The sequence below is a fragment of the Chaetura pelagica genome, unplaced genomic scaffold (genome assembly GCF_000747805.2).
Source record: "Chaetura pelagica isolate M959 unplaced genomic scaffold, ChaPel_1.0 scaffold109, whole genome shotgun sequence".
In the NCBI taxonomy this organism is placed as follows: Eukaryota; Metazoa; Chordata; class Aves; order Apodiformes; family Apodidae; genus Chaetura; species Chaetura pelagica.
In genome coordinates this window covers 10,859,831-10,875,020 of record NW_009970725.1, presented here as the reverse complement: position 1 = coordinate 10,875,020, position 15,190 = coordinate 10,859,831, and the positions used below count along the sequence as shown (strand labels likewise).

Here is a 15,190-nt window from a genome sequence, read left to right as displayed (position 1 = left end):
GTGGATGGAAAGCTGCCCAAAGGAAAAGGACTTGGGGGTGCTGATTGACAGCTGGTTGAATAAGAGCTAGCAGTGTGTCCAGGTGGCCAAGCAGGCCAACAGCGTCCTGGCTTGTACTAGAAATAGTGTGGCCAGCAGGACTAGGGAAGAGATTGTGCCCCTGTACTCAGCACTGGTGAGGCTGCACCTCCAATATTGTATTCAGTTCTGGGCCCCTCACTACAAGAAAGACATTGAGGTGCTGAAGCATGTCCAGAAAATGGCAACAAAGCTGGTAAAGAGTCTAGAGCACAAATCATACGAAAAGCAGCTGAGGGAACTGAGGTTGTTCAGCCTGGAATAAAAGGAGGCTGAAGTGAGACCTTATCACTCTTTAAAACTACCTGAAATGAGGTTTTAGGGAGGTGGGTGTTAGTCTCCTCTCCCTAGAAACAAGCAACAGAACAAGAAGAAATGGACTCAAGTTGGACCATAGGAGGTTTAGATTAGATATTAAAAGAAACTTTTCAGCTGAAAGGGCAATCAAACATTGGAATAGACTTCCCAGAGAGGTGGTTGAATAGCCATCCCTGGAATTGTTTAAAAGACATATAGAAGGAACATGATTTAGGGGTGGACTTGACAGTGCTAGGTTAACAGTTGGACTTGGTGATCTCATAGGTCTTTTCCAAACCAGAATGATACCGTGATTCTTTCAAGCAGTGGGCAGGGTCTGCACAGGCAAGGGGTGGTGGCTCTCTCCCAAAAGCCATTGTTATGGCCACCTGTCCCCTTCCTCTTGGGGGCTGAAGTGTGGACAGGTTGGCTTTTGTGAGAGAATTTCTTCCTGTGGCATTGCTCCGTCCTCTGTGTGCATTTCAGAAGCTTTGAGTCAGGTCTGCCAAAGCTGCTTATAGCACTAAGGGCCCTTCAAATGGGATGGCTGGATTAAACCTGCTTACCTCTTTTTTTTTTTTTTTTTGGGAAGCTCAGTCATTTGCCTTTGCTCAAACTTTCACAGCTTTTGCATGTCTTATTTTCCTGGCTGGCTGCATCAGAAAATCCCATTGTGTCACAGACTGGCTATCAGCCAACAAATGGGTCAGAGACTTGCTTAGAGAGAAAGCACAAGTTATTGATGTGGGCCAGGCATTTGCATATATTTTGCTGGTCTGGAGAAATGGTGAAGAAGACATGGCATAATTCAGGTAAACCAAGCAAGCAGAGGAGAGATGCCTTAGTAAATTGCAATTAATTATGCTGCCAGACAGTAAGAGTGAATGCTGTCCTGAGCAATATTGTAACCAGGGTCAGAACTGGGCTGAGTGAATTACACACTTTAAGAAACATGAGAAGACCGTGATCCTGTCTGGCCCTGCTCATCCATTGGTTTATTATAGATGAGGGTTAAGAAGGTGGCTTCCAAACGTCATAGCCAAGCATGGAAATTGTTTTAATGAGACCTCCTGTGTGGAAACAATTCCCTTAAAAAAAAATTTGTTGCTGAAGCTGTGTTAGAAAAGAGCATGATTATTGCCAGCAATATTGCCTGGGCCTGTGACAAATCTGTCAGCAACTTTAAATGAATATAGTCACCAGAGAGCACTTCTCATCCTTAGAGGCTGGCTTGAAAGAGCTCTCTTGTGAATTTATGTATTTATTTTTTCTCTCTGGTAACTGGGTTTGCCAATCCACTCTCTCCTGTTTATGGTGAGTAAATTCGAACATCAAATACTAGGAAAGAGGCAGCTGCTGAAAAGAGAGCCTGGAAAATGCTTCTTGTTAATGGCGCTCCTCCAGCAGGTACAGCTGGTACAGCTATTGTGTATCCCAAATATATCCCTGCCTGCTCTCAGGATTAAGTGAGAGAGAGATGGAACAAAAGCATGCAAGGACAAGATACACTATTTTCTAGAGCTTTAAATGAGCCTACAGATGCCTTTTCATGCAGAGGTGGGTTATCTACAAGAAAGGGTGCTGTAGTCCATAGGACACATTTCTATGTGCACTGGGCACAGGCTTTGTGCAGGTTGGGAAACCTGTCCCTTCAGGCACAGAAACAAGAGCAATGCCAACATGTTGAAGTGTATGTATGTCTGAGAATAAGACATCAAAACAAAACCTCTGGTTGGGGGTTTCAGAGACCCTGCACGATGCTGTTGTATTTACCTTCTCTGTGGGGCCAGCGGGAAAAGATGATAGTGTCTGTCTGGTTTTTAAATCTCAACAGGACAATACATGTGCCTTTAGCCTTTGTAGTCACCCAACTCCCAGTTCAGTGGCTCTACTGAGAAACAAAGCAAGTGCTGGTGTGGCTGTTTTAACATGCTGAAAACCATCAAGAAATGAGAACACTAACTTGGGTCACCAACCTTGATAAGGTAATACAGATAGTATCTGACCTGGAAAAACTCATGCATACACTAGCTGGGCAGATCAAATGAGGCTGAAAGCTGTTAAAAGGTCATGGTACTGTTCCTCCTTGTGAAACTGATACCCTGCTCCTTCTCCTCTGGGGAGATTCTGTTCTACATATCAGGTAAAAGGTTGGAACATTTTAAAATAAAGGGCAAGATTTTAGAATCTGGTTCAAGAAAGCAGAGTCCTCATTTGGGCTACCTAAATAATGGTTGTAGGCAGGGTATGGTTTTTCGTGTTGCAAATAGTAATACCAGAAAAGGAAAACAGGTAAATAACCTTCATGATAGAAGCAGTGACCACTATTCTCCCATGCAAAGATCTCTATTTGAATGTATAATCCTACAAGTCTCCATATTAGCTCTATCTGAACAAAAGCAAACCATAAGAGGATTTGGGAAGGCGAAATACTTCTACTGCTTAAAACCTATTTGTGCTCAGTTTATGCAGTGCTATTCTAAAAATAAAAAATAAAAAATTAAAAAAAAAAAAAAAAAAAGGTTTGGAATTACTATGGTACCCCTTTCAAAGACCCACAAACCATAAGAGGATTTGGGAAGGCGAAATACTTCTACTGCTTAAAACCTATTTGTGCTCAGTTTATGCAGTGCTATTCTAAAAATAAAAAATTTAAAAAAAAAAAAAAAAGAGTTTGGAATTACTATGGTACCTCTTTGAAAGCACCAGCTAGATGCTCTGATGTCATCCTGCAGCAACTGGAAATTTTGGAACATCTGTGAGGGCAAGTGAAAATGAAAGAGAATGCATATCTTGTCAGTGTGTTAATCCTAGGTATGCTCATAGCTGAAATGCCAGCTACACTTTTGATCATCTAATCTTAAGAAGTACAGCCTGAAACTAGAGAAGAGTCGGAGATCAGCAAGAAGGGTGGCGGGAGATGTGGTATACTTTCTGCCTAGAGAAGGTAAGAGAGAGGGGCTCTTACCTTGCGAAAGAGGCAAACATAGGCATGTAATGTTAATGTATAAAGCAGTGGAAGATATGCAGAGTGAACAAGGAATTACTTTTCACTATTTCTCACACAGGGCTGCATGTAAGCATGAAAGAGATTTTAAAGTAGCAGATTAAACAACCAGGAATTGAATGGCCTCCTAAAGGGTTCAGCCTGAAGTCTCTAGAAACTAGGCTTGTCCCATTTTAAAATAGAACAGGAATAAAAGTCACCTGCTAAGTAAAAAACTGTGGCTCCCTACAGACCACAGTTCATTTCTGAAAAATAATTAAAATACTTTGTCTTTGATGTCTCTCAGTGTTTATCTGACGAGTTCTCCCAATGCATTTGTGGTTCACTATAGTGCTCACACCACATGGCTGCCCAACCCGGAAGTAAGGCCGTTGTGTACCCTGCTTCACTCCATCTCTTCCCTTTTATTTTACTCTGTCTCTGCTGTTTCCAAATGTTTTCTACTGGGACTTCTGTCCCTAGAGCTGGATCTGCCTCCCTTGGTCTCCCTTGCTGGCTGCCTTGGGCCGCAGCTGACATCAGAGCCTGTTGGAGACAGCCTGTCTTTCCAGTAGGTTTGGTCTGTTCTTTGGGTGACCCAGTGATGCCTGCCATGGGCAGCCCTCAGCCCTGGTCCTGTGGTGTGTTCCACAGCCCCTCTCTGCCTGTGCTTTTGATTGAGTGGAAACCAGGATACAAGGGGAGGAGGAAGGAAGGAGAAGCAGTGAAAAGTTTGTTTTTATCCCCAGTACTGAGCATTTCTTGGCTGTGGTGCTGTAGGCACAATGATGGTGGCTACAAAGTGGGTACCCAGAGAGCACAGAGAAGAGGGCTGCCTCACTGCAAAGCTGGGCAAGTTGGATACAGTTGAGTCTGGTGAGATGGGCAGCAAACAGAAAGCAATGGAAACTACTAGTCACCATGCTGGAAGTGGTGGGCAAAGAGATCGGGAATGGAAAGCAGATGTGGGAAAGGATGTTCAGGCAAAGAACTAGATGGAAATTGAGAAGACATGACAGTAAGAAAGGCATTAGGAGAGCTGGGTACTGGGAGACTAATTTAACAGGCACTGTGGCAGGGAAAGTCCGAGTAAATGGACAAGGCACCAAGAAATGAAGGAAAGAAAGATGGGAGAATGAAACTGGACCTGTGTGATCTCATATACATTGTTAACATATACTTTGGAAATTAAACACCCTTCCTGGTATGACTTGTGTGGGTGGTGCCACTGAAGCTTGCTACTCTGGCAGGGCTGCAGTCTAAGTAAAATTTCAGCCCAGGTACATGTCTGCAATTTTATATTATACATGTGTAGCATCCTTAGAGGCTCAGTGCTAGTATGTTTTGATTATATGTGTACAGCATGCTGTGGAGAGACACCAATGTAAGCTGCACGAGGTATGGGAAGCAGGTTAGCCACTTCAGCCATACATGTCTGGGCTAAGAAGCCTTGCTGGGAAACCACATGCTTTAATTCTGCTCCTGTGTTTATGCACAGAAGTGGTAAGTTGATGCTGTGTAGACACATCTCCAGATCAAAAAGAGGCTCAAGATTTCCTTTGGCAATGCTGGGACAGAGATGAACAGACACTCTGGGATTTACAAAAGGCTGGCAGCTGATTAGAATACTCCATAGACATGGGAGTTTGAGATGTGTTGGGAAAGAAGGATAAAGGTAGCTGGGGCTTTGTTAATACAATTTGTAGCCATATTAAAAATGAACACAAAATGACTGCCTCAAATATGCTTCACTCTCTTCAGAATCCCTTCCAGGGTGGTGGAGAGGGGAAGCCTTCCCTTTGGTTTGCTCTTCTTTCTTTCCATTCATTTTTCATTTATCAGTGGTATGGTAAAGGCTGTTACTTCACTCACTTCTCTGCTTTCGGTGAATGGGAGTGATACAGGAGAGCAGTAGGAATTGCAACACTGGTTGCTGAGCAAAATGCTGCCCTAAAATTTCTGTAGAAATACTTAAATGCATTATTACTTTGAATATATTTTGGTTGGGGACCAGATAATGTCAGGACAGCAAATCTTGGAGAAGTGAAGGTTATGAGTTCAGATACAACCTTCAGAACTCCTCAGTTGTCTCAGTGGCTTCGGAATCAAAACTGGGTATTCAGACTCTCCAAGTCCCAAACCAAGAAGCTATTTAAGATGCAAAGCTATAAGGTGTATTGTTTATTCTCTCTGTTTAGATTTAGTATCAGGGGAGGTCAGTGTTTTCTTCATAACAATGATCTTGTCAAATCTTATGTTATTTGTTTAATGAATTAAATAACTCTGAAGTCATGGTTATTAAAAAATATATCTTAATGCTTACCAAATAGGATTAAAAATGTTTTTATGATTCAAACAAGAGACAGCAAAAAATTTTAGTACTTTAATATTATTTTGGATTGTTTCTTAACAGCTATTTTTTTTTCTGATTTTAACAATACTCTTTTTATTTCAGACTGAAAGATTCCAATTTAATGATTGAAGATCAATCCTATAAGATGAGTCCCAAAGCAAAGAGAGCAAAACAGAATTTGGTATCAGAGGACAAAGAGAATGAAGCCATTGACTACTCAGTGCCCATATTCACAGGACGGTATGTTATTTTTGCTTTTGTTTGGTATATTATTTCTGATATTTTATTAACAAATTAAAAAAATAAAAATACGCTAATCTTTTTTTACACTCCTGGATCCCGGAGTAATAGTTTGTATGTCATATGAGTGATAAAAAGACAAAAAGAAGGCAACCAACTGTCAGAAAATCAGACATTGAGCATCCAGAGCCAGGGCAAATGAACCTAGATGTCTGGACTTTGTTTTGAACATGTCACCAGGGCCACTTCGTATGAAATTAAGATGTAATTGTTACTACTGAGAACTGAACAAGCATGTTTTCCACATTATCATAGAATCATTAAGGTTGGAAGAGACCTTAAAGATCATCAATTCCAACCCCCCTGCCATGAGCAGGGAACCCTACCACTAGATCAGGTTGCACAAAACCTCATCCAACCTGGCCTTAAAAACCTCCAGGGATGGGGCATCCACAACCTCCCTGGGCAACCCATTCCAGTTCCTCAGCACCCTTACAGTGAAGAATTTCTTCCTAAAATCTAACCTAAATCTCTCCTCTCTCAGTTTAAAACCATTACCCCTTGTCCTACCACTACACACCTTGATGAAAAGCCCCTCCCCACCTTTCCTTAGGCCCCTTCCAAGTACTGAAAGGCCACTATAAAGTTTCCCTGGAGCCTTCTCTTCTCTAGGCTGAACAGCCCCAGCTCTCTCAGCCTGTGTTCATAGCAGAGGTGCTCCAGGCCTTTGTTCATCTTGGTGGCCCTTCTCTGGACCCTCTCCCACAGTTCTGTATCTTTCTTGTGCTGAGGGCACCAGAACTGTACACAGTGCTCCAGGTGGGGTCTCACCAGAGCAGAGTAGAGGGGCAGAATCACCTCCCTAGCCCTGCTGGCCACACTTCTTTCTATGCAGCCCAGGATGCAGTTGCTCTCTGGGCTCCAGCACACACTGGTGGCTCATGTTGAGCTTCTCATCCACTACCACTCCCAAGTCCTTCTCCTCAGGACTGCTCTCCAGCCATTCTCCCCTCAGCCTCTATTTGTGCCTGGGGTTGCAGCAACCCAGGTGCATGCCTTGCACTTGGCCTTGTTGAACTTCATGAGGTTGGCACTGGCCCACCTCTCCAGCCTGTCAAGGTCCCTCTGAATGGCCTTCCTTCCCTCTAGTGTGTCAAGCACATCACACAGCTTGGTGTCATCAGCAAACTTGCTGAGGGTACACTCAATCTCACTGTCCATATCTCCAAAAAAGATGTTAAACAGCACTGGTCCCAATATTGACCCCTGAGGGACACCACTCATCACCTGCCTCCATTTGGACATTGAGCCACTGACCACAACTCTCTGGGTGTGGCCATCCATCCAATTTCTTATCCCCTGAGTGGTCCATCTGTCAAATCCATGCCTTGTCAGTTTGGAGACCAGGATGTCATGTGGGACAGTGTCAAACACCTTGCACAAATCCAGGTAGATGATGTCAGTTGCTCTGCCACCATCCACTATTTCTGTAGCCTTGTTGTAGAAAGCCACCAGATTGGTTGGGTATGACTTGCCCTTAGTGAAGCCATGTTGGCTGTCACCAATCACATCTTTATTTTCCATGTGCCTTAGCAGACTTTCCAGGAGGATCTGCTCTGTGATCTTGCCAGGCACAGAGGTGATACTGGCTGGCCTGTAGTTCTCTGGGTCTTCCTTTTCCCCCTTTTTTAAAATATAGGGGCTATGTTCCCTTTTTTTCCAGTCAGAGGGAACTTCACCAGACTGCCATGACCTCTGAAAAATCTGCCCTTCTGAAGTCAAGGGTAGTCAGCTTACTGTGAGCCCTCCTTGCTACCCTAAGGATCTTGAACTCCATCATTTCATGGTCACTACAACCTAGGCTGCCCTTGAGCTTAACATCCCACACCAGCCCTTCCTTGATAAGGACAAGATCCAGCATAGCACCTCTCCTTGTTGGTTCCTTGATTACTTTGAAAAGGAAGTTATCATCCTTGCACTCTAGGAACCTCCTGGATTGTTTGCTTTTAGCAGAGTTGTTCTTCCAACAGATGTCAGGGTGGTTGAAGTCTCCCATGAGGACCATGGCTTGTGAATGTGAAGCTTCGCCTATCTCTCTATTATTATTTAGCTTATTATTTATATATTATGTTATATATATAATAAATAAATTATATATAATATATATATTTATAAGCTATTATTTAGCTTATTCTTTTGCTTTGAAGACTTGTTCAGTAATTCAATGTCTCTTACCAAGCATTAAACATAGAAACAATGAAACAATGTACTAATGTTTTGTCCTGGCACAGGGTAACATCTGGAATAAAACCAAATCTCAAACCATCACAATGATTCATACTGATCTCACATGTTGGTGATACTTATTGCATGGTTGCTACTGATGTAATATGTTTTACTGCAGCAGTGTTCTCAGTAAAGCTGAATGTGAACTTTATGTGGAAGCCAGAACCACCACAAACAAAGAGGCTCCCCTGCGTTTTTTAGAGTATGGCACATTGATTTTAACAGGATTCTCCAACAGTTTGAACATAGTCACTTGTTCAGATTACACATACTGGGTTGTGCCATGGAAAACTGGTTCCTGACTGGAGATGAGAAGAAAAATTTCTTGCCCACCTACAGTTGCACAGGACCCCTCCTTCCACTTGTTTGTCTTGTACAGCACAGCGTTTTTCCTGGGACACTTGTAAGCTGTTTCTGGGAGCCAGTGCTTTTCTGTGTACTGCTTAATCAACTTCCAATGTCACTTCTGCTTTGTGTCCAAACTTGTGCTTCCATGTGAGAATGAGTTATATCTTGTCAGTGGGAGATGTTATTGCTTTGGCCTTTTGAGTGCTTGTGATGCTTTTGTGATGAGACCAGCAGTTTTGGTTTTTATTAATTTCCTCCCACTATCCTGGAGTAATTTTTTCTCACCCTTGTGCATTTTGGTGTCAAATTCACTGCTCTGTGATCCAACCAACATTCAGGAGCATTCACTGTTGCATTTTTTAAAAATTTCTTCAGAGTTTCAGCTATATCTTCTGTGACAGAAATACACAAATATGTCTCACACAAAGCTTGTGGTAACATTTTCAAGGCTTCTCGCTACCTTTGCACTTCACCCAGTGTTTCTGTTTTCATAGCAGTAACTTTGCATTTCACCGTCATCTGTCTTCCATGCCCTCAAACACAAATATCCTCCCTTTTTATTGTGGCCAGAGCCTACAAAAATAAGTTTTATCTTGTTGGTCAATAGCTGAAAATCATGACTGATTATGATCTTAGCATTTGTACAGGCCCCTGTTATCTTAGCACATCATGTTAGTGCATCTTAAACAATCTTAACAAACCATGGGGTTTTTTTTCCCCTTCTTTTATAAAATGAAAACAGGAATATCTAAGTCGGTGTGATGGTGTGTAACATCATATATTTGTATCAGTGCAACACTTTGGGATCCTACATTGAAAGATACTTTTGCATTCTCATATCATTGTTACTATTACGCTTCTTACTTTCGTTGGTGTCTATCTTACTTTTTGCACATGTCAGCTCAGGAACCTGTGTGTGCTTTTGTGCCACTGAAACGACGCAAATAGGGTTGGGTGGTTTTTTTGGGGGGGGGTTTTTGGTTTTGTTTTGTTTGTGTGTTTGGTTTTTTTTTAATATGTTAAAATATATAAAAAGTGCATGTGATGATTGTTAGATTGCCCAACTCAACGTGCCATGAGATGGTTAGCATGTCTGTTTTAGGCCTTTTTTTCTGTTGGCATCCTGTTCATGACTGTGTGCCAAGACTGCGGAAGCTGCATGCCACGTTCCTGTCAGATATTTATTTTTGTCTGAAGGATAACAGCTGAAGCCCATTGAACCATGTGCATGCTGTATGTCATTCCCAAATTCCCCTGTGAAGCTGATGTGTTGTTTCCCATGGGCAGATAGCTTTTACACAGAATAGTTATTTATAAAGGTCATCCCTCTGTGGGTTTATCGGGGCTGTTCCCTGTGCTGTTGACCTTCAGCACCGTGTCACCAATTCCATTACTTGGTTCTATCTCAGACCCATCAGGTTCTGCTGTAAAAAGCCTCCCTAACTCAGATTAGTCACTTCACAGCTCATTAAACACCTAGTCTAATGCTTGCAAGATAAAATTAAGGACAGCTTGATTTAATGTCACAGGTGCGAAAGATACGGGATGGGGTTTGTGGAACTATTTGCAGCCACTAATAAGCATATGCCAAAGGACTGCAGATGGGTGATACCCTTTAAATAATAGTTTGTGTGTGTCGTTTGGCATTTGATCCTCTTGTTTCTGTTTGGAAAGTGTTTTCTACTGAAACCGCTGACTGCAGAATCAGTTCTTAAGTGGTACTGCATGCTGAGTCTGATGCATTCATCATTTCAGGGAATATTTCTCTTTGAACTGGGGAGATTATAACAGGAAGAAATGATTAGCAAATCTAAATATTTAATGCTGCTAATAAAAAACATCTGGGGACTAGTAGTGCAGATGACTAGGCTGAGTCCTATATAAGTCTGATTATATCCATCAGCTCCCAGAAGATACTTTATGCCTTGAGGACTGGGTCCATACTGTGAAGTTGCTGAGATCTCAACTACTGTAATTAAGGCTGAAATAATGTCAATTGCCTTTGAAGAAAATTGTCAGTGATTCATTTAAAGTGAGTGTAGATAGCTAAATTAATATGCATAAAATTGAGTTTTCAAAATTGTTTTCAGAAATCTGTCATATCTCTGCAGCTTCAGGTCATATTTGTGAAGGGAGCTGATGTGCCCAAGTGAAGGGAATCAATCATCCCATTGATACTTTTAATGAACTGAACTTTTAACTGAAACACAGAAAGTTCAAGGCAAAGTTTGAACATGAGGGAGGTCAATGCTCTATGCTGTTAAGTTTTTTAGTATTTTGAGCAATTTTTATGTGTGACCAAATTTATAGCACTTTACGCTGCTTGGTTGCCTTGCATCTCACTGATCTAGCTCTATAGTACAAAGCTAAAGGGCTGGACAGTTAGTTATGGGCTTGGATCCAAATTTTCTTGAGTTTTGAGATGGGCTATCAATTGCATAATACTAGCAATCTTAAAGTAATCACAAAAAAATAACTCTTCCTGATCTTCTTGCTTTCTAGCAGTTGTAAGCATTTTATGATAAAATAGTGAGGCTGTACTTGAGTGCTTTCTGGAAATCAACAGAGGCTGTTTTCTCCATAGTGCTTACAGGATGTCACTTCAGGAGAACTTAAAACAGAACCTCTTTTCATTGTACCATCTAATGGTACCCTGAAGTAAATAAACTCAGCAGAAGGATATCAATGCTTAAGTCAAGGAACTCTCGTTATAGGTGGTCTATATTTGTACTACTATAGCAGCTGTAACATTCTCATATTGCCAAAAAATTATGGCTGCAATGGTATTTCCACATGTGGAGTTGGAAACAGGATTGGACCATTAAGGGAAACCATTATTTGCATATCACCTCTGTAGAAAGCCTGAGGAAGATATTTCAGAAAATCCTTGACAATTTTCTTAAAAATATTTGGAAGAAGAGTAATCTTATAAACATTATAGGATTGAATTTATTCTGTGAATAAAAATAAATTTTCATGATACAGAATAATGTGGGGAGTTTGTTAGAAATAACAGAGGAGAATATTGTTACACAGCTGCAATTATCTCCTTGCACCTTTGGTAGTGTTATTATGAATGCTGCAGCCATAAGTCTTAGCTGAAGATCTGTGGGTATGACTTCATAGTGCTGGAGATACAAAACTACTGCAGGATAATGGTTAAGTTGAAAATGTGTGTGGCTTAGTTACACAGAGTGGCACTGAAAAAGACCAAGACCTTAGACAGTGAAATACTCAGTCATTCTTCAATACCCTTCCCTGTTTCTGTTCTGAATACACCTGAGGCAGTAATAGCAGAAATGTGTTAGGAAGATGTTGGCTGCAGTAGTTGGCTAATTTGATAGGAAAAATAAATGGAATATGTTCTAAGCATTGTCCAATGTGATTCTGCTTTTTGAAATTTCTTTCAGAGCAATGAATATCAGTGGGATTACAGACACGGAAGAAGAAAGAATTAAAGAAAGTGCTGCATATGTTGCCAAGAGGAACCTTTTTGCTACAGGTGAAGGAATTAGTGTCAGCAAAGTGGCCAAGTCAACTTCCGAAGAGGAATATCATGAAAAAAAGTCAAGGAAAGTAGCAATTCGGGAGTCTGCTGAACATGTGGCCCTGAAGAAAAAGGTAAAAGAGCAGAAATTAACACCTTGGTTGTAAACAGCATGGGTATTTTTTTTGTTTGGTGTTTGTAATGTGCTTAACACTTCAGGGCCCTGATTTACACCTCTGGCAATCACAATTATGGTTGTAAAACTCAAAGTACTTTCAATTCAAGTCTATTCAATGACTTCAGTTCCTGCTATTTTGGTGTCATGTGGATAAGAAAAGAGGTTCAAGATCAGAGACAGGTGCCAGGAATGCTTTTGTTGTAATGGGAGAGAGGGAGGGAGAAGAGAGACAGGCAACTGCCTTTGGTTATGCCCACACCTAGTTAAATGGCACCTGAAGGATTCCTGGTTTGGGCCTAACACAACAAAGAATCAGCCACAAGGCACAAGAACCAGCCAGCTTCCCCCCACACTCCATCCCCTCCCCACATGCACAGGGATGGGGGAGGACAAAGGCCAACTAGAAGCTCATGGGTTGAGACAAAGGACAAGGAGGGTTCTTCACTGATTAAGGTCACAGGCAAAACAGACTCAACTTGGGGAAAAAATAATAATTTAATTTCACACTCATAAAAAACACACAGGACACAGACAACACAGAGAGCAGGGCTTCCATATGTTATCCCACCCTTTCCCTTCTTCCCGGACCCAAATCACTTTGTTCCCAGTTTCTCTCCCTCCTTCCCCCCAGCGGCACAGGGGGACAGGGGATGGGGTTTAGAGTCAGTTCACAGGCTGGTAGTTCCTGCTGCTCCTTCCTCCTCAGGAAGAGGGATTCCTTACAGTCCTTCCCTGCTTCCCCACGGGGTCCCTCCCATGGGAGAGAGTCCTCCATGACTCTCCTTCCTGAGTCCTTCTGTCACCATTTGACTCTGGTCCGACAGCAACGCTCTTGATCCTGTCCCCCTCCCACCCAGGTAGGGAAGGAGAGAGAGAAAAAGAGAGAGACTTGGCTGGATTGAAAACTAAACTACACAGCTTTAATTAAAACACTAATGAATGATACAAGAAAATATATACAATTATATACAGATATATATTCAGGTATGGGCAAAAGCCTCTCACCTCCCCCCACCCCCAGCAACTCCCACAGCACTTCCCTGAACTGGGAAGAGTCCCAAGGAATCCCGGAGCTGCTGCTGGAACAGAGCAGAGAGTTATGGGGGTCAGGAGAGCTCGAGCCTGGGGGTCGACACTGATGGATGGACGAGATCCTCCCAGGACGCCGGCCATGGACGGAAGAGAAGAGAAGAAGAAGAAGGCAGGAAGTTGTCTTCTGTGATCTCTGACCTTCCTCTGAGCTTACGTAGATATATGGAATGGAATATCTCTGGCCAATTTTGCTGTCTGTCTAACTCAGCCTCCGATGGCGGGGTCACAGATCTCCCCGTAGTGTCTGAGCCGGCAGAGTGAAGGTGCGACCTTGAAGCTTCAGTAGTTAGAAAAACATTCCACTGTCTTATCAGCTTTAGAAGAACACACTGTTGCTAGTTACAAGAAAGCTTACTGAAGGGAAAAAAAAATCAGTAAAAGGAAAATTGGCTTAATTCTGGCTCAAACCAGGACACCTTCCCACAAGGTCCAGAGCTGCTCCAGCCTGGGCTTCCCAGAGTCACAGGCTGCTTTGGGAACAAACTCCCTTGGTGCCGGGGTCTTCCAAAGCTGAGTAATCAGAGTCCACCAGCAGCAAATCCAAGTTCACCCCTCCTAGTGCCTTCAGGGAATGTTTCACCATGTTCCTCCACGAGTGCAGGGGGACAGCTGCCATCTCACCATGGGTTGCAGGGAAACTTCTGCTCAGGCACCTTCTTCCCCTTTTTCCTCATCAGCACTGCTCCACCTCTGCAGCTCAGCTCCTTCAAAGTGCTTGCTCTGCTCAGGTGTTATCTCAGTTCTTTTGTATGTTAATCGCTGAGGCGCATCTATTGCCCCTCTCTGATGGCTCCTTGGCTGGGTTTGGAGCAGGGGAATCTCATCAGCTTCATACCAGAGCCACCCATGGGCTCTTCCCCCACTACAAAAAAACCCACCAAACCAGACAAGCCCACATACTGGCAGTGAAGAAAGGTGCCAATTAGGAGCTGATGTAGGTAATTTCTGGATTTTGATGGCCTTCTCCAGAATGTTTACCCGGGGTGTAGATTAGGGAAGGAATTGCCAAAGACATCTGGAGCTGAATCTCTGATTGTGGGTGGCTTAGACATTATTGTGCAACTTCTTAAATAATAACACTCAGAGGATAGTTACAACTGTGTTATGACCAAACTGGGAAAATACATCAAGTACAAGCACGTTCCATTTTGCAAATGTATTAATGTTTTGAGAAAAAGAATTGATGATATGCTTGTACAATATCCTCACGATGTGAGGTTGGAAAGTGTGTAAATGCTTTGAAGGACATGGTAAAAATTCAGAGTTAGCTCAAAAATTGAGAAACAGTGAAAGTTAAATTTGATGACAACCAAAGGAAATTACTATGCAGAGAAGGAAAAGAACACATAAACAAGGAATGCCTGACTAGGTAGAAGTAGAGGAGGATCTGGAGCTTATAGCTGGTCACAAATGTAATGTCAGTCAATTTAATGTTAAGTAGACAGAAACACAGGCCATTCTAGAGTGTATTAACAAACATATTGTTATTAAAACACAGGGGGTGATTATTTAATTGTATTGGAGACTGTTGGACCTCTGATAATGAGCAGTTACTGCTTTATAAGTGTTAAGGACAAGTAGAACCTTCCCAGAGCTGCAAAACAACAATTGTAAGGAAAATTCATTTTCTCAGTTTATAAAAAACTGGAAGGATTATGAAAGCTGTCTCCTCTTGATAACCTTAATACAGGGACCAGTAAGTCTCCATGTGTGTGAAAAAACAGAAAATAAATAGTTTAGTTTGCAGAAAGCAAGATTTATAGTATATTAGGATTTTTTTTCCAGCTCTGTTGGTAGCCAAGCAGTTGAAACAGTTACCCTAGGAGGATGAAAGACCCCATCAGC

At 42.2% G+C, this 15,190-nt stretch overlaps 1 protein-coding gene across 1 annotated transcript in view; it reads left to right on the top strand.

Moving 5' to 3' along the window:
* The window catches only part of MYOM1 (myomesin 1), a 71,799-nt gene that overhangs the window by 2,982 nt on the left and 53,627 nt on the right, over positions 1 to 15,190 (top strand). Inside the window, exons 2-3 of the mRNA XM_010006927.1 lie at positions 5,817 to 5,954; positions 11,999 to 12,209. Of these exons, the coding sequence (XP_010005229.1) occupies positions 5,817 to 5,954; positions 11,999 to 12,209 (349 nt within the window). The remainder of the gene's footprint in view (positions 1 to 5,816; positions 5,955 to 11,998; positions 12,210 to 15,190) is intronic.